Raw genomic sequence first — 18,487 nt, 5'->3', positions numbered from 1 at the left:
TGAGAGACCTGAGGAGCTGCAGTCACCAGTTGTTGGAATACAATCATGAAACTGCTTCAGGATTCAGAGGACTCAAAGGCAGAGAGAAAGGTACTTGTATCATTTATGCTTTCATGAAATATTTCAGATTATTTTGTAGTCAGCTTCTCTTTTGTGAGATGCTTTTATCTTTAATGTTATCATCTCTTTTGTGTCTGGCAGAGTCTCAAACCTCAGGTGGAGAGACGTAGAAGAGAGAGAATGAACCGCAGCCTGGAGAACCTGAAGACTCTTCTGCTACAGAGACAGGTAAGACAACACAACACTCACCTGGTCTGTCTGTTCACCTCTAGAAGACTGAATGATGTTGAAGTTGTTTATTAACTCCTTTGTTTCTGTCCCAGGAACAATAGATGATATATACAGGTGGAGTTATATCTAAACACAGAGAGATTATGTACATAGAGCTATATGCATATGGGACTAATTAATATTTACAAATTTTACATTTTGTGTCTGTATTTCAAAATGATTGAAAACAAATGTAAAAAATTTCATGTTTCATTTGTGATTTATATGTAAATGGTCTTAGATTTACAGTATTTTTTTGTAATCACAATCGTAATTATCTGTATTTAAGCTTTTCTCGCTCATTTTTAAAAATAATTATTCTGTTTTTTAGAGGTTTATGACTCTGTTTTAACAATTAATTTATTTTAGAAGAAAAGGATTTCATGGAATTCTAAAAATATTACTTGTAAAAATACAGATTTTTTCTTGCAAAACTTCTGAGTTAATGTAAATTTGGGCTTTTGCAACGTATAAATTACATGTTTCATTTGTGATTTATATGTTAATGGTCTTAGATTTACGGTGTATGACTATTCTAACAATAAATATATGTTAAAAGTAAAATATTTCTTGTAAAATTACTTACTTTTAAAATTAACTCATAGTGATGTTTTCATGCAGGGTGGGACTCAGCACAGAGTGGAGAAAGCTGAGATACTGGAGCACACAGTCGTCTTCCTGCAGAACACTGCTGAAGGAGACAAGACCAGAGCTGGAGGAGGTGTTGATGGAGGAGGTGGTGTTGTAGGAGCAGGTGGAGGTGGTGGAGGCCGGAAACACTCCTTCCAAGACGGCTTCTCCACATGCCTGCAGACAACTGCTCGGTTCCTGGGACCTGAGGGAAAAGGCCTGTGGCTTGGAGCAGCACTGGATGCATCTCTTGCCGCTCGTTTTCCATGTTCAGACTCTGATTCTGCAGGAGTCCAATGGAGAACTGAAGCTCCATCCTCCTCCTCACCCTCTTCCTCCTCCTCCTCCTCCTCCTCCTCTTCATCCTCCTCCGCCTCCTGCTCCTCCTCCTCCTCCTCCTGCTCCTCCTCCTCCGGTTCTCTGCGTCTCAGGAAGTCCTCCAGGTCTATTCTTCGGTTGCTCATACACAGGTCCGGGCTCAGACTGTGCACGCCTGCCTTGACCTCTGTGGCCAGTTGTGTTCAGACCCATAGAGAATCACATCTCTCTCCCACAACAACAACTCCTCCACAGCCACACAAAGAGGCGAGTCGATCGAGCAAACAGAGCCCGTCCCAGAGCCAGCCGCTCGGCCAGACACTGTGGAGGCCCTGGCCCTGAGCACCACCACCAGTGAGCTCACAAACTGAACTTTTAATGACTCTAACATGCTGATTAATATTTATACAAGGGCATGTGTTGTTCATTCAACTTTTACAAGGCTATTTCCAGTACAATGCATCAGTGGCGGCTGGTGTTAAGTTTTCTTGATGGGGCTGTGCCACATCCAATCAATTTCAGCAAACATCCCGGTATGATTTAATTTGAATTCATGTACTCAGCGGTGGAATGTAATACAAAATATAATCACATTACAATCAAATTACACATATTACTGGGTGTATTCCATATTTAAAACACAAATATTGACAATTCGTATAAGTTTTATTATTATTATTATAATTATTATTATTATTGTTATTATTATTAGTAGTAGTAGTAATGTTTTTTTTGTGTGACTCAGGGAGTCCTCTATTGGCCGGCCGCCACTGTATAACATGCTGATTAATATTCATACAAAGGCATGTGTTGTTCATTGGACTTTTACAAGGCCATTTCCAGTGCAATGTATTGAACACCTCCTGCTTTCTGTAAAGTCTGATACATGTGTAGATATTGTAAATCTATTATCAAGTGCTGCTACAGCCTTTACAGGCCAACTCGTGTTAATTGTGACATATTGTGATGTATTTTTGCACCTTAATTTATTTTATTTGTCATTTGCAAATAAACAAAAGGAAAAATCCCTAAACAATGCGCATGTGTTCATTGATTGTTTGCTGGCACGTGTCTCGAGCAGCATAAGTGTGGACTTAAGTGTGGACACCATGCAGCGACGCATCACACAATGCAACGACCTCTAATCCTCCTTTACTTCGAAAAACTATAACAAACATTCAGGAAAATGTAATACATATATTCGTACACATTTAGCCTTTTATTATTAGCCTATAAGTATTATAGTCAATTTATATTATAAGTATATGTAAGAATTATAGTTCAATTTAAAGAAACTAAATAATCAGGATTTATTTGCCAGTGACATGCATACATGGACTTTGACTCCGGTTTTATGAAGCTCTCTCAATGTTCTTACACAGAAGAGAAATAGGAAGTTAAATTGATAAGGAGTGGAAGCTGTGCGTAAAAGGTGCCATTCCCGTGCGTAATGCCACTTTTGGGCGTGCGTAAAACAGCTCTTAAAGCGGCACGCTGTCCGAGCATTTAACTGCAAGTCCTTCAGTCTGTAAACAACTCATTTGCATTTCAATCGTCGGACAGTGCTCGTGTGAACGTGGGAATGTCTCCTCTCTGTGTCTCCTCTCCAGAGATGTATCAGTTTTAACAGGTAATAAAGCTGTAAATGCATCCACGTTTCCTCTTTTCCCACGAGAACGAGTTTGAACCATTTGACGCCTCTTTATCTGAAGAAATGTGGTGTGTAGAAAAAACATAGACTCAGACTGGACTTCAGCCAGGCTAGAAAATGCATATAATATAATTATTTCCCCTATAAACCGCTTGGTTACTTTGTATTCAAAGTTTTTGGGATAGAATGAGTCTCGTTTCTGAAAATCTTTGTTGCTAGAACTCTGTGGGTTGTTAAAGCAGAACATCTGATTCAAAGGTGCTAAATGTGCAACATCCTTTTGATCTATACTGGCGCGTGTCTGAATCACACCTGCACGTGCTCTGCATATCCTCCTGAGACCCAGCCCATTGACATGTGTCCTCTGTAGTGGACATTTCATTTTGTTCACATGCATATCCTCTTACTCTTTTGACCTACTCTATCAACCCCTGGTGTGTTGTAAAGAGGACATCCTAGGCTTTCCAGTCATATGGCATGTGTGTTTGTTTTATTTTAATCAAATTGAATGTATTCTTGGTTTAATATAGCTCTACAGCCATAATCTGTCTTTTCACACTGAAATAGTCCTGTAGTCCACTACAGTGAACAATAAAAATAAAGTTTAACAAGCCTAAATTGTTAAGATTGTCTTTTAACCCTAAATAGGAAGGAAATCACAAAAAAAAAGTAATTGGAAGACACTTTTTTTAACTCGGTTTCCAGGAGAATACACAACCCCAATCGACTGAATTGGATTACAGTTCAATATAGGCCGCTGGTGTTGAAGATAGTTTTGCTTGTGGTGGAAGAAGTACTCAGATCTTTGTAGCAATACTACAGTGTACAAATTGTCTGTTAGAAGTAAAATTCCTGCAATCCAAATATTACAGAAGTAAAGTATTAGCATCAAAATATACTTAAATTACAAAAAGTAAAACTCATTATGCAGAATGGCCAATTTCAGAATAATAAATTATATATAGGTGGATGATAAATATTGCATTAATGTGTTCATCACATTAATATTGTAGCTGGTAAAGGTGGAGCTCATTTTAATTAAGCTACCCGGCAATATATAAAGTAATCTATAATAATACATTATAATATATTCGTTGATTTATATTTTATTAATCTGAATCCTCAAAGTAACTAAAGCTGTCAAATAAAAGTAAAAAAGATCAATATTTCCTTCCGAGATGTAGTGGAGGAGAAGCATAAAGTAGCAGAAAATGGAAATATTAAAAAAGTAAAGTAAAAATGTAAAAGTGTACCAGTAGTTGAGTAAATGTACTAAGTTACGTTCCACCACTGGTTATATGGTTATTATTAAACAATAAAGAGCTTTAATTTAAATTCTATGGATCCATAAAGTTTCCAAACACACCAAATATGTCAGACTTTTGTAGGAATTATGTACAAAACTAGAAAAACGAGACATCCAGAATATTTCATTGAGATGTACCTGCGCATACAAACAACATGTAGATGGGTATTTTAAATTTTAACCCTAAGGACACGATTTTTGGTAATTGGAAACCCCTACCAAAATTCTCTGTCACAATTTTTTTTAAGAAAGAATCTTTACACTCCAAAAAGAGACTTTAAAAAACATAGCCTTTCAGCACTATTTTCATAATTCCTAATATATGTTTTATAATGTATTATTTCAGCCTCTGATACTATATAACCGTGCATTTTGAAAACAATGCTCAAACCTTTCCAAGTGGATTATTCTCGGATACTTTGTCCACACTAAAGCCACCAGTATGACAGGAAAAGGTCAGACCTGTTAGTTTTAATGGCACCGAATCTCAAATGAATCCAAATGTAACCGAGGAACCAGAATGTGGAGTGCAGACATTTGAGCGTCTATTTTGTGCACAATGGCAGTCAAACTGAGCGCATGCTGACTAGGATGCAAGTGAATTTGGAAATAACATAAAAAAATACATATCATTTGCATGAAAGGTCACTTTATTGCATCAGCAGGAGTCTGACATCTTTGTGCAACCATGTTTCTTTTACTAATTTCTCTCCGATTGTTGTCGCAATAAACAGAATAAATGTCAAGACAATGTAGATATATTACAATATTGGACAACAAGTTTCACAAGATGTTGACTATGATTTTCATCACTGACATTCATCTCAGACATGTTGCTTTATTTGACTTTACCACGTAGCAGAACATTTACAAGGAACAATATCCCCCTCCCTAGTAAAAAATATAATAATAATAATAATTTAGGCAAAGCTGAGTGAAAACTGGGGAGGTTGAGAAGCGCTGCTGTGTATTAATTTGACAGGAATGTAACAAATAAGTAATCTAACAAGCAAATCTGTCAGGAGACACCCATCAGATGCATATTGGATAATAATTCAGGTCCCAAAATTAGAGTAAATCAAGGTTGGACGCCCTCCAGCTTTGTAAGCCGTCTGCTTTGCATTGGGCTTAACAACAAAATACACCTAATGCCAAACTAAAACTCAGAGCCTCTCTATCAATACAACATTGTAAGGCATTATCTTCACGTGTTCTTCGATGCTATTCTTATGGGCTGAATGGAGAAGCAGCTGAAGTTGTGTTGCTGGTTTCTCTACAAGGCTGTTTGCGTGGAGTCGGGAGCGTTGTTTAACCTCTCACCTCTGGATTTCTGCTCTGAATTAGCTGAACTCACCGCTACCTGTTCTGCTCTGCTGGGATGGTCACCGTGTACCGCCGGCTGGCGATCTGATTGGACGGCAGCATCTGTGGGAGGTAAAACAACCACTCTTTCTATGGGCTCGTTGGCCGTTCTGTCTGTCACAATAACATAATTGGGCTCTGGCTGGTGGCCACCGGAGCGACGCTGCAATGCATGCTGGGTGCAGGAAAAGGAACGCTGCCGAGGGGCAGGCTGGGGCGACAGGAAGTGAGGTGTCGCAGCCCTGGGGACTTCCTGATGCCTATCGCGATCCTCGTCTTCTGAGGTCACCTCCTGTAGGGTGCTGATTGGCCGAGGGGAGCGGCCCATGACTCTCGGAGGGACCAGCGCTGTTGCTGATTGGTTGAGCTGTGGTCGCCAGTTCTGAGGGGAGGGGTACTGCACTCGGCTCATCGACCAATCACTGGCAAGACAAGAAAGTCATCAAAACATTAGACTGCCACACAGTAACATAAAAGTTTATCCCATAACATATTATATAGTTTACTGTGCTGGTTTTTCTTAGATGAAAAAGGTTAAACACTTAAATCCTGAATATAAGAGTGTCTTTGAATGCACCACCAAAGAAGAACAGTGACTGCATTAACAGAAGACACCAACGCAACTTTTCACTTTTGACAAAAAAACAACATAAAAATGTTCAAGTTGAGAGTTTTTGTTTTGTAACACGAAATGCTGTAGTGGTTTCACCATACTGCCATTTTGCAGTGTCAAAAATATATTTTAGAATTAATATTAAAGTTATTCTGAGGAAATTTTAACTGGTTATGAATGGTCTCAGTTTAATGCCTCTATATGACCTACATAAGCAAATGAGACCATCAGCGAGAGTAACGACTATTTCTATGTAGTTATTCTTAATGCTTGACATCGAGTCCGATTCCCCGCAAAATCAGACGAAACGACGGCACGCAGTTTCACCAGAAACTCGAAAAAATGATAGGTTTTCTAAAAGGGACTCTGGTGATCGGAAACAATACCGCTTGTTTTGTTCGACCAACCCTCTAAAATCCATTTATTTTACATCTATTGGCAATCTACTATCACATGCAATTAAGAACTCCTCACAATTGAAAAGGTGGAACTGGGTTTGGCATTTTTGCTTGAACTAGAATTGCAGCCTTGCGGTTGTATGTCTCCGCGAAATGTCATCACTTCATCATTTTGTCCTATTAGAAATTTGTGTAAAATTGTCATAATTAGCACATGAATTCTGGAGAATAGGCCAAAAACGTGTTTGGTGAGGTCACAGTAACCTTTGACTTTTGACCTCCAAAATCAAATCAGTTCATCCTCGAGTCCAAGTGGACGTTTGTGCTAAATTTAAAGAAATTCGCTCCAGGCGTTCCTGAGATAACGGTACGGACGTGAGGCCACAGTGACCTTGACTTTTGACCTCTGACCACCAAAAACGAATCAGTTCATCCTTGACTTGAAGTGTAAGAAAATTGCTCAAGGCGTTTCACGAGAATGAGATGGACGTGAAGTCACAGTGACCTTTGACCTCCAAAATCGCATCAGTTCATCCTTGAGTCCAAGTGGCAATTGTGACAAATTTGAATTCCCTCCAGGCGTTCCTGAGATATCGCGTTCAGGAGACTGGACGGACGGACGAACAACCCAAAAACATAATGCGCGGAGGCATAAAAATGAGTTATTGTCATTATTCATCTGGTGAAACCTCATCAGAAGCAGATAAAGAGACGCATACTGTCTGTGTGCGCATTAAATTACTGAAACCTTACTTTTGTGGAGGTGGGGTCATATCTCGATGCCCTATGATCCCAGAGAAGGAGGCACTTCTTCCAGGCAGCCCTTGTGATCCGACCCACGGCGAGTACATCAGAGCGCGCTCCTCCCACATCATGTCATTGGCCGAGTCGACGGGAACGGGCCCTCTTTGAATTTGGTGAGCCAATAGGAGTTCCAGGACCTGGTGATGAATGCCCTCTCTGGCCCCGTCCGTCGGACGACGTCCTCTCCGATCGTGCAGCTCGAGGTTGGCGCCATGAAGGAGGAGGAGTCTGGCCGTGTCATAGCAACCGTGGATGGCGGAGAGGAAGAGCGCCGTCTCGCCCTACCAGAGAAATAATCATAGAAACAACATACTTCTGTGATGTCTGGAGGATAAATAAATTATTCTTAGTTCTCTTTAATAACGGTAGTGGCTAGAAGGGAGCCAGCAAACTGGGGAAACTCTCACGAGATTGTTAGGCATTGACCTCGAATGGTTAAAGCTGCAGTAGGCAGAATGCTTTTGGCATCATTGGGCAAAAATTCCATAATAACCTTTCAGCATATTGTAATTCAAGTGTTCTGAGAGATAACTAGACTTCTGCACCTCCTCATGGCTCTGTTTTTAGGCCGTGACGGGAGACTCTGACCAACCACAGGTCATTTCAGAGAGAGAGCGTTCCTATTGGCTGTGCTCCGGCTGGTGGGCGGTGCTTGGAATTTCCTCAATAGATCTCAACATGGCTGCCGGGTCACAAACTTTCTCATTTCACAGCTAAACAGTACACTACAAGATGATTCAGAAAACATCTGTCGAGAGAAATAGGCATTACAGTAACATAATATTGATTCATATTTGATCAGCGCTGCCTAGTTTGACCGTTTGATCGGAGTTCGCGAGTGACTGACAGCTGCTCAGAGACGGCAGACTCCAGCTCGGCTCTGATTGGTTGTTTTCCTCCGGTCTGTGAAATCCTGCAGATGCCGTTAGGAGCACCGGAGGACACAGAGACACATGATATTTTTCAGATTACCTGTCTCATGCACTACTGTCAGGATGTAGTGACCGTTTAATAAAAATAACTTTTTAAAATCATATTTGCTCCATTTCTACCCACTGCAGCTTTAAGGTTAGGCATTGACCTCGAATGGTTAAGGTTAGGACAGGTCGTCGGGCGGTGACTCTCGCGAGAAGTTTTTGCAGATCTCAGATCATATTTCACAGTTTGCGGGCTCCCTTCTAGACACGACCCTTAATAACCTCTGATAAAGAAACAGCCAGAACTCACCTTGTTGTCCTGCAGGTCCACAGCGGCCCCGTAGCGAATGAGGGTCCTTGTTAGGGAGAGGTGGTTTACTGAGCAGGCCCAGTGCAGGGCTGATCTCCCTGAGAGAGACCGAGTGAGTGGAGGGAAGGTAAAGGGGGGGAAGAAGGGAGGGAGTAAGTCAGCCAATGAACAACCATTACACAACAGAGCCGAGCCCAAGATGGTGAAGAGGGGGGGGAGAATGGAGGGATGTGGAGATGAACAGTCTCAGCTGAAGTGAGAATAAGACGACAGAGACAAGACAGAAACGATAAGAGACGTAAACAGAGGTAGACAGAGAGACGGCTAAAAGCAAGGAGAAAGATGAGCAACAAGGTTAATGTGTCCATCGACCCGAGTTAGAGCACATTAACTTTGTTCTGAGTCGGAGGAGGGCAGCAGGGGAGCTGGAGAAGGAAGAGGAAGAGGTGGAAGCCACGGAGAGATGAGCACAGGACGGGAGAGGAGGGACACAAAAAGAGGACGTGAGAGAGACGAGGTAAGTTACACCAGTTGCTCAGCCCCTCAGTGTACAGGTGTCAGAAGATAATGTTCTCCAAGGTGAGCTTTAACCCATTCATGCATTGGATCCAAATATGACAGAAGCCAAGCGAGCGGCGTGGCTCTACGGATGGCAATGTCGCTTGGTCAGTTTGTCTTTGCGCCATTGGATCTTTCGGAGTTTGTAGCAGGCTCAGTTTTAAAGCTAGGATAGAAGATATTGGCATATGAAACTAGAAACCTGAGGGATCCATCGGTACCAACCATGTCTTACTAGCTTGTCGCAAAGGAGGCTAAATAACGCTACGAAGTTACACTAAACTTTGGCGAGGAAAAACTGGCATGGCCATTTTCAAAGGGGTCCCATAACCTCTGACCTCAAGATCAGTGAATGTAAATGGGTTCTATGGGTACCCACGAGTCTCCCCTTTACAGACATGCCCACTTTATGATAATCATATGCAGTTTGGGGCAAGTCATAGTCAAGTCAGCACACTGACACACTGACAGCTGTTGTTGCCTGTTGGGCTGCAGTTTGCCATGTTATGATTGGAGCATATTGTTTTATGCTAAATGCAGTACCTGTGAGGGTTTCTGGACAATATTTGTCATTGTTTTGTGTTGTTAATTGATTTCAAATAATAAATATATACATACATTTGCATAAAGAAAGTAAATTTGTCCACTCCCATGTTGATAAGAGGATTAAATACTTGACAAATCTCCCTTTAAGGTACATTTTGATCAGATGAAAAATGTGTGACTAACTAATATTAGTAACTGTGACATCGATGCATTACCAGTATGATCAGTGTTGTTGACTGGCACTCCTGCTCGCAGCAGCTCCAGGACCACTCTGTCCAGCCCGCTACGCACCGCTCGGATCAGAACCACAGACCCGTCCGGGCCACACCACTCTGCCGACTGCCAACACAACACAGCCACGATGAATATATAGAACAGACATAATACATATTTCATACCTGCATATTTAACAGTTTAAGTTTGGGCCTTATACAGTGTGGTCTGCATAAACACATGGCAAGAGAATAAACAAATACATTCCCTGTGGTTATATCTGAGTCTTGAATAACACTGGCTGAAATAACATGAACAAAACGTTAAAAACAAAAAGAAAGGACAGACCTGCTGAGGAGGACTGAGCAGAGGAGGAGGCATGGCGTTTCTCTCCCATCCTCTAGGTGGAGCTGAGGGAGAACAAAAATCATTTGACCAACTGCTACACATACAAATACTATATATATATATATATATATATATATATATATATATATATATGGAAAGATATGTACAGTTCATATGTATCTCTCATGTCTCAGACTGTGTCTTTGTACTGCACAGTATGTCAGTATGAGTCCTGTTTTACTTACAATGTCTTATGTGTGTGAGTATAGTGTCTCCATCAACTCATTTATTTAAACGTTCCATATTGTAAAAAGCGAGATTTTTTTTTTTTTTATTATTATTATAAAGAAGGTTTAAGTGCTATATAAATACTGTGAAAGTATCAAATGCTCAATCTACGAAGAAATACACACTGCCTGTGTGATTTCTGTCATTTTGTGATGTCACAAATCTACAATATATTTAGACCGTTTCACAGTTTTAAGCGTAAACATCCTGAATGTGTCGCAGTTCATTTCCGGTTGCGGTGTATGTGAACGAATGACATCAGCTGACAGGAAGTAAACATGGACCCAAGCTGTTGCCTAGCAACGCAATTCCGTAGTAGTTCCGTTAAAATGCGCTAAAACAGAGACAGAGAGTTAAATACAGGTATATTCAGGCAGACAGTATGCGGAAAATAAAGGGTTTTTGAACATTATAGCATGTAAACATGTTCTAGTAGAACCCTCCCCCCCCCCAAAAAAAAGCAACCAGTGTGGTATTTATTTATTTTATTTTATTTTATTTTATTTTATTTTATTTATTTAAAAAGGATCCCCATTAGCTGATACCAATGGTACCAGCTAGTCTTCCTGGGGTCTGAAATCAGGTACATTACATTTATCACATACATATATATATATAAATATATACATGTATATAGTAATGTTGGACACGGTAAAAAAAAATATATATATATATATATGCCAGATCCCCAGATGAATGAAGGTTTTGGGAGCTTGGAATGAGTGACTGAATGAATGAATTGAACCTTACGTTGGACAGGTCTGCGGGGCTGCGAGGTTCCAGCCCGGTAGTGTTTCTGTTCCTGGCTCCTGTGGTCACAAATGGAGGCGTCCTCCTGTCGCCTGGAGCATCTCGCGTTGATGTCTTCCATTGAGCTCTGGGTAAAGTCTGTGTCACTTCCTATATCCTGGTCCCTTTTGAGAGGTCTGGAAACCAGAAGCACACAGTTTCGATACAGCGGCACATTAAGACACTGCTGTGTTTTCCTTTCTTCTTATTTTGATTTATGAGTCACTCAAGAGCTTTGCAACACACCCAAACACAGGAATACAGTCTTTCCTAAAACATGCATGGATTGGAAGTCTTTGAGGAAATGGAGAAGGACCAGTGGGCAACTCCGGGTCTGAGAAGTGAAGCCAACGCTGAAGTGCCTTAAACTCTCATTCTTTCTAACAGCCAGCAGGGGGCGACTCCTCTGGTTGCTAAAAGAAGTCTGATTGTATAGAAGTCTATGAGAAAATGAGCCTACTTCTCTCTTGATTTATTCCCTCAGTAAACATTGTAAACATGAGTTTATGGTCTCAATTGCTAGTTTCAAGTCTTCTTCAATACAGCATGATGTTCATTCAGTAAATTATGGTCCCATTTAGAGTCAGATAGACCATAAAGCAGGGGATGCTTTAGGGCAGGGCTACCTTGTGATTGACAGGTCGCTACCACGGCGTTGTCCGGTCTGGGTGTTGTCGTGTTTTTGAACTTTAACCCTTTCACAGTGTGTTTTCAGTTCATGAAAGTTAATTATAACATTTTGGTCGCCTAAAAATATCTTATTCAGCGTTTTATTGTACTTGACGAACTCGAGGCTTCAAAAACGGTAGTCCACAAACCAACGGGTGACGTCACGGTGACTACGTCCACTTCTTACAGTATATACAGTCTATGAGTGGGACTCTGAAACACGACAGAGCTCCGAGATACGTATTGTTTCATAGCCCTGAGTGAGCTGTAGTCAGGGGGCTATAGACTAGAGAGACAGGAAAGAAATGGAGAGAGAGGGGGGTAATGACATACAACAAAGGCATGTAACTAATCTGTTCATTATCTTTTAGATGAATCAATTAAACATTAAATCTTCAGTATAAAATATTACAAAACAGGAAAAATTGCCCATATCAATTTCCCAGAACCCAAGGTGACGTGTGCTTTCAAAGCAGCTCGTCTCACCGCATTCGAATGGCGTCCTCCCCCAGCGGTTCCCTCCTTCTCTTCTTCTCCGCCTCCTTCGCTTTCTTCTTTTTCCTCAAGCTGATCTTCTCCTTCTCTCTGCTGGACCTGACCCTCTGCTCTTGGTGGGCGGCGTGCGGCGTCAAGGCCTTGGATTTGGGGTCATTGTCTGTGACCGTGGACCGGTGTCTCACCCTGCTACCACCGTCCCTCTCCGCCCGCTGCTGCCTCACCCTCCTCACCACCAGGAACACCACCAGAGCCAGCACCAGCAGCAGGCCAATCGCTACGGCAATCACGGCCCATAGCCAAGCAGGGGTCGGCTCTTTTGAGAGGAAGAATGGAAAATAGATTTTACTACTACGAGGTAGGACAATTTTTGTTCTGGCTGCAAGATATGGAAAACTAGAATTAGCAACTCGCGGTTGTAAGCCTCCACCAATCATCCTATTCTATATCCTATTGGACATTTGTGTGAAATATTCATAATAAGCATATGAATCCTTGAGTTATGAGGGCTTGGGGCCCTTCTGTGTGGAGTTTGCATGTTCTCCCTCGTGTTAGCGTGGGTGTTCTCCGGGTTCTCCGGCTTCCTCCCACAGTCCAAAGACATGCAGGTTAAGTTAATTGTTGATTCTAAATTGCCCGTAGGTGTGAATGTGAACGTGAATGGTTGTCTGTCTGCCCAATGTCAGCTGAGATCAGCTCCAGCCCCGCCGGTGACCTTGAATAGGATAAGCGGTTACAGATAATAGATGGATGGATGGATTCTTGAGTTATGGCCAGAAACGTGTTTTGTGAGGACCTTGACCTTTGACCTCCAAAATCTAATCAAGTTCACCCTCGATTTGTACAAAATTTGAAGAAATTCCCTCGAGTCGTTCAGGAGAATGGGACGAACATAAGGTCACAATGACCTTGACTTTTGACCACCAAAATCAAATCAGTTCATCGCGAGTCCAAGTGGACATTTACGCCACATCTGAAGAAATTTCCTCCAGGCGTTCCTGAGATCGTTCGCGAGAATGGACCGGACCGACGACCCGAAAACATAATGCCTCCAGCCGTGGCTGTCGACCGGTGCGGAGGCGTAAAAAGTGATATCAGCAATACCTAAATATCGACATGTGGTCCTGTTTAATGAAGTACTCAATTTAATCTGATAGAGAGTCATGTTCCCCAAACTTATCCTAGATTCCCCCACCTCTGAGATATTAACTGTTTGGACAGCTACAACTCAGACCTGCAGCAGTGACCAGCACATCTGGAAACAGAAAGCTGTTTTGTTTGGATGAAGTTCAAAGCTGTGGATGTGTGTGTGTGTGTGTGTGTGTGTGTGTGTGTGTGGGAGACAGGACATGTGAGCATACCTTTGACTTCCTTTTTAACCGCTTCCTCCTCTCTGCTTCCTATTTCATCTCGGTAACCCCTAATACTGACGACGGCCTTCAGCTCCAGGAGGGTGGGGAACGAGCCGGGCTTTAGCAACATTACGGCACGCAGGAAGCTGGCTGCCTCAGTGGCATAGTGGAAACAGGTATAGGGCACACGGGTGCATGGCCTGTTGTCCACTTGGAGGAAAAGGACGGAGCTAGGAAAGAGTGAGAGAGAATGAAACAGTAGGAAAGAGCAGGTATATCATGTCTGGATACCTTTGCTGAATAAAGTCTCCAATCATTTAAAATCTGGTACATGTACTAACATAAAAAGACATTTACATTTTTCGACATAAAATGTTATTTACCAAACAAACATTCATTAACACACATGGATATTAATATTGATCTCAGTATTCACACCAGTATCTCTGCTCGCCAACAGTTCAGATTGGCTCACTGTACTTCATGGAGTTCCCCAAAGTTCTGTGCTTGGCCCACTTATTTTGTCTTAACATAAGTAATTTAGGTGTTGCGGTTTAACTCAAGCTTGTGTTGACAAAGTTCAGTTGTTGTTTTCAAATGCTAGTAGGAAGCCTATAGACGTTGTGGATATTGATCAAACAAAGAGTAAGACAAGTCTGAAGCCATGGCTCTCTGCTGGAAAATGATGGATTGCGCCCTTCGGTTTGGGAGTGAGTCACTGCTCCAAGCGGAGGGAGTTCACGTATCTCGGGGTCTTGTTGATGAGTGAGGGTAAAATGGAGAGGCGGTTTGATGCGGCGTCAGCAGTTATGCGGACGCTGTACCAGATTATTGTGGTCATTGTGGTTGGCCACCGAAGTTCTCCTACATGCTTGGCACACGGGAGAAGTTTCAGTTGGTTGCAATCTGCAACCCCACTGCTAGATGCCACCAAAACCTACACACTGCATCTTTAACTGGTTAGATAAGACAATATTATAATTGCTATTTTTGACAGTTCACTCACCCATCTGAGTCAGCCGCAGATGCCTGAGCCGGCAGGTTCTCGAGCTGCTGAGCGTTGAAGTCAAACAAGTTGTTGTTAGTGGAGAAAGGGGCGGATCCTCTGAGTTTGAGTGGCGACTGGAGGAGGACGCTGAGCGCCCAGAGCAGGGAGCTGTTGGAGAAGGCTCCACGTTGTTGTGGGAGGTTGGCGTGAACGACCAGGGTGCCCTTGGCCCACAGGGGGCTCTGGTGTGTGAAGCAGTCACTGCCGTCCCATCCACAGGGGGCGCTGTCGCATCCCTGCTCGCAGTGGGAGTTGGCGTAGTGATCGCGGCAGTACTGGATGTGGCCCGGACTGAGAGCAATGATGTGGAGGGGATGAAGAGATTTAAAGAAAGAGACAGAATAAGAGATTTGACATAATAATCTCAACTCAAAGTCTACTTACTAGCTCTTTTTTTCACCCAGGGCTTTCAACGCATTAAAAATGACAACACAAATAAGGCAATGAAAACATGGTCTGTTACAACATTCACTATTAAAGCTGGAAATGTTTTTTTTATGGTTCTTTGACGGTGGACATGCCAACAAAAGCGTTTTACTTGCAGTATCCCCTGTCCTTCACGCAGTCGAAGCCGTCTCTGAGGCACTCGGACTCTATACACTCTCTGTCACATGACCCGTCTCCAAACTTGTCCTTGCATGTTGTCTTTCTGATGACTGGACACTGACCCCACGGATCACTGGACGCAGCTGTAGAGACAAGCACAGATTAGTGCAAAAATTAAAAAGTGGCAATAGTGCACAATGTTGTACATAAATTCTGATCTTTTTTTTTTTTTTTAACAGTTGTTTAAAATGTAATATAAAGATGGTCTACTGAAGTGGTCCCCAACCTTTTTCCTTAAAGGGACTGTTTGTAACTTCTTACACGTATAAATCACCCGGGTCGATGTCTCATGCACGCTCGCATATGTGTGGCTACGCTGTTCAGACAAGACTCCAACACAAACTGCACGGAAAGTTCTATCTAGTGAAGCCCGTCTTGCAAAAGAGTGTTGGCTACGTCGGAGGACGCGGGGGAGACCGTAGCTTTGGTCTCCAGGGCCGGAGTCTCTGCTGTACTCTGCTCCTCTGCTTGCCTTCACTCACACATCGCGCTCGTTCTCGCTCTTTCGCTCCACTCTCACGTGCATGCGCGCACACTACACACTGCAGAAGAGTTAGTTTAGAATATCTAGTGAATGTACAGTGGACGTTTGTGCAGAAATAACTGCTGCAGCTCCTCCAGACCAACAGAGGTTTCCCGTGTCTTGTGAAGTGACGGGGCTCCGCAGAGAGAAACGTTATCGTCTCCGACCAAAACTCCGGTTCCCTCCGGCCGCGGTCGGGAGGCTGAGGCAGGAAAAGTCAACACTAGGATCAGCATTGATTCATGGAGAGACCTTCGTCTGGTCAGCTAACATTACTGCCAAGCAGCTGAAATATAGAGTGATATTGTGGTTTTAGCTGACGTGTGTCGCCTCAATGTTTTGAGTGATGCTCGTTCATGTCTATGTAGAGCGAGCAAGCGCGAGCCCGACGCTGACTTTCGTTGACTTAACGGCCACAGGTGTCGCTGTTAACAAGCATTTCTGAAAGTTACAAACAGTCCCTTTAAGGGACCCCTTTTCTATCATGACAATATTTGTCATTGTTTTGTGTTGTTAATTGATTTCCAATAATAAATATATACATACATTTGCATAAATCAGCATATTTGACCTCTCCCATGTTGACAAGATTATTAAATACTTGACAAATCTCCCTTTAAGATACATTTTGATCAGATAACAAAAATTTGCAATAAATTTGCGATTAAATATTTTAATCGAATGCCATAATATACATGGATGTTTTCTCCAGGTGAATTTTATAAAGCACTGAGAGATGTCACATTCAAACAACATCACTTGCATATTCACATGTATTTGCACACTTGGCAAAATTGTGTGTATTATTTCATTGCAGTTTCATTTCACCAACGCAAAGTGTTTTCACTAAGTCTTTTTTATCGCAGAACCAACACACCCACATATTCAACCCACTCATTGTCTCAGAGCATTAACTACTCATAACAATGCAGGTCAAGCCATGAAAGTTGGGTCCTGATACGGGCCGTTAAAGGAAGCAGGAAATGGGCCCCGACATAAACAGGAAGTTTCCAGGAGAACCGAATAGCAACAGGAAATGGAGTGGGCTGGGACTTGATAAAGGTCGAAGGTCGTCACCGTGGCAATGAGGAATGTGATGGAGTTGGACAATGGGCTTGGCAGGTGTGTGCGGGACCATAAAATCATAGCAGAAAAAAAAGCATGAACAATAGAGCTGAAATTAGACATGTTAGTGTTTAACACTTGATCAGCAAAGAGAGCCTTCCTGGTAACGGAGAAATACAAATATAAGTCCTTATAAAAACACGTACGTTTGTCCTTAAAAGAATATTACCAAAGGTTAAATCCACAAATACAGCCTATACTTGTAAGATACTGATGTAGAACGAATATATTTTCCTCAAATGCATTACTTATAAATATGTCAGAATAGCCATATTGTTGGATTTAACCTTTGGGAATATTCTGTTAAGGACAAATTTAAGTGAAAAATATTTTTTTATTATAAATTCGTATGCCTAGAGCTTCATATTATATTGTAAACCACATGGTGCTTAAGCTACAAATCCCTCCTTATAAATATTGATAATTATTAAAAGCAGTTCAGAGAGTAGTCGCCTCTTTTTCCAAACTGGTCATCAGATTTGTATGTAGAGCCACAGGATGCAGTTTCACTACACTCTGAACAGGTGACGTGTTTCGTTGAAGAAAGATAAACCTGTTGAGAAAAGGGTGGCTAACTCACCTTGACATGTCCAGCTCAGTCCCAGCAGAAGAAACGTCCTCAGAGCCAACATCTTCAGGTTGTTCAGCAGCTGCGGGTCTTTAACAATCCAGTCCAGCTGTTTGATAAACCTGCCTCTGATCTCCGGGAGCTGCAGCTGTGACTCGGTTGTTTTACACTGTTGTTAATCTGTAGCTCTGTGGTGTAGCTGTAGCCCTGCTGTTCACAACCAACAGTTAACTCTGAGTGAAGTTGCCCAATCCCATCACCGCCACTGCCGCCGCCGCCACCAACACCTTCCAACACCGACCACCACCCAGCCCACTTTGTTCCCTCGCTCTTTTTTCAGAGGCCCTGCGGATATCTGGACAACTTCCTGCCACTGTGTGGAGAAGAATAGGAGGGTGATGACCGTATGTGCATGTGTGTGTGTGTGTGTGTGTGTGTGTGTGTGTGTGTGTGTGCGTATTTGTAGCACACACAGTCTGGGATATGTGAGCCGTTATTTCAATGTGTACAAAGGGTGTGAGGGGACGCCGTGGTTTTGAAATTGACCTTTACAAAGAATCTGTTTTGTCCAGCTGCCGAGTCCAAAAAACTTGACTGTGATTAAATAAGAACAAATAACAGAAGCGCTGCTTTTAGAGGAGAGCCTCTAAAAGCAGCGCCTCTGTTATTTGTTCTTATTTAATCCACAAAAGAAAATAGAACACTTCAGGCCCAAATGGC

At 42.3% G+C, this 18,487-nt stretch overlaps 3 protein-coding genes across 3 annotated transcripts in view; 2 read left to right on the top strand and 1 right to left on the bottom strand.

Moving 5' to 3' along the window:
• The first annotated feature begins 5 nt into the window (after positions 1–5).
• On the top strand, positions 6–2,787 carry LOC119497315 (transcription factor HES-5-like). The gene is made up of 3 exons (XM_037785350.1): positions 6–90; positions 202–312; positions 952–2,787. The coding sequence occupies exons 1-3, from the start codon at positions 46–48 to the stop codon at positions 1,618–1,620; spliced, it is 825 nt and encodes a 274-aa protein (XP_037641278.1). The 5' UTR covers positions 6–45; the 3' UTR covers positions 1,621–2,787.
• Positions 2,788–4,867: 2,080 nt separating this feature from the next.
• Positions 4,868–18,389, bottom strand: notchl (notch receptor, like). Its single transcript, XM_037786154.1, has 11 exons — positions 17,780–18,389; positions 15,484–15,634; positions 14,904–15,236; positions 13,907–14,127; positions 12,537–12,861; positions 11,343–11,518; positions 10,305–10,366; positions 9,959–10,082; positions 8,640–8,737; positions 7,362–7,693; positions 4,868–6,019 (listed from the first exon to the last, which is right to left on the bottom strand). Exons 1-11 carry the CDS (start codon positions 17,829–17,831, stop codon positions 5,509–5,511), a joined length of 2,385 nt encoding a protein of 794 aa, XP_037642082.1. The 5' UTR covers positions 17,832–18,389; the 3' UTR covers positions 4,868–5,508.
• tap1 (transporter 1, ATP-binding cassette, sub-family B (MDR/TAP)) overlaps positions 9,006–18,487 on the top strand; it is a 29,514-nt gene continuing 20,032 nt past the window's right edge. Inside the window, 1 exon segment of the mRNA XM_037786155.1 lies at positions 9,006–9,156. Coding sequence (XP_037642083.1) covers positions 9,103–9,156 — 54 coding nt within the window. The 5' untranslated portion in view covers positions 9,006–9,102.

This window comes from Sebastes umbrosus, chromosome 11 (genome assembly GCF_015220745.1).
Source record: "Sebastes umbrosus isolate fSebUmb1 chromosome 11, fSebUmb1.pri, whole genome shotgun sequence".
Classification (NCBI taxonomy): domain Eukaryota; kingdom Metazoa; phylum Chordata; class Actinopteri; order Perciformes; family Sebastidae; genus Sebastes; species Sebastes umbrosus.
Note: the sequence above shows the minus strand (reverse complement) of the source record. Positions and strands in the feature narration are given on the sequence as shown.

What these genes read in the sequence shown, in the direction of transcription:
- LOC119497315 (XM_037785350.1), top strand. Translation starts at nt 46, where the DNA reads ATGAAACTGCTTCAGGATTCAGAGGACTCAAAGGCAGAGAGAAAG. An exon ending in ACTCAAAGGCAGAGAGAAAG is followed by an intron (nt 91 to 201) that starts GTACTTGTATCA and finishes TGTGTCTGGCAG; the next exon opens with AGTCTCAAACCTCAGGTGGA. An exon ending in GACAACACAACACTCACCTG is followed by an intron (nt 313 to 951) that starts GTCTGTCTGTTC and finishes GTTTTCATGCAG; the next exon opens with GGTGGGACTCAGCACAGAGT.
- notchl (XM_037786154.1), bottom strand. Translation starts at nt 17,831, where the DNA reads ATGTTGGCTCTGAGGACGTTTCTTCTGCTGGGACTGAGCTGGACATGT. An exon ending in GAGGACGCCATTCGAATGCG is followed by an intron (nt 11,519 to 12,536) that starts GTGAGACGAGCT and finishes TCTGGTTTCCAG; the next exon opens with ACCTCTCAAAAGGGACCAGG. An exon ending in ATGACCCCACCTCCACAAAA is followed by an intron (nt 6,020 to 7,361) that starts GTAAGGTTTCAG and finishes TTGTCTTGCCAG; the next exon opens with TGATTGGTCGATGAGCCGAG.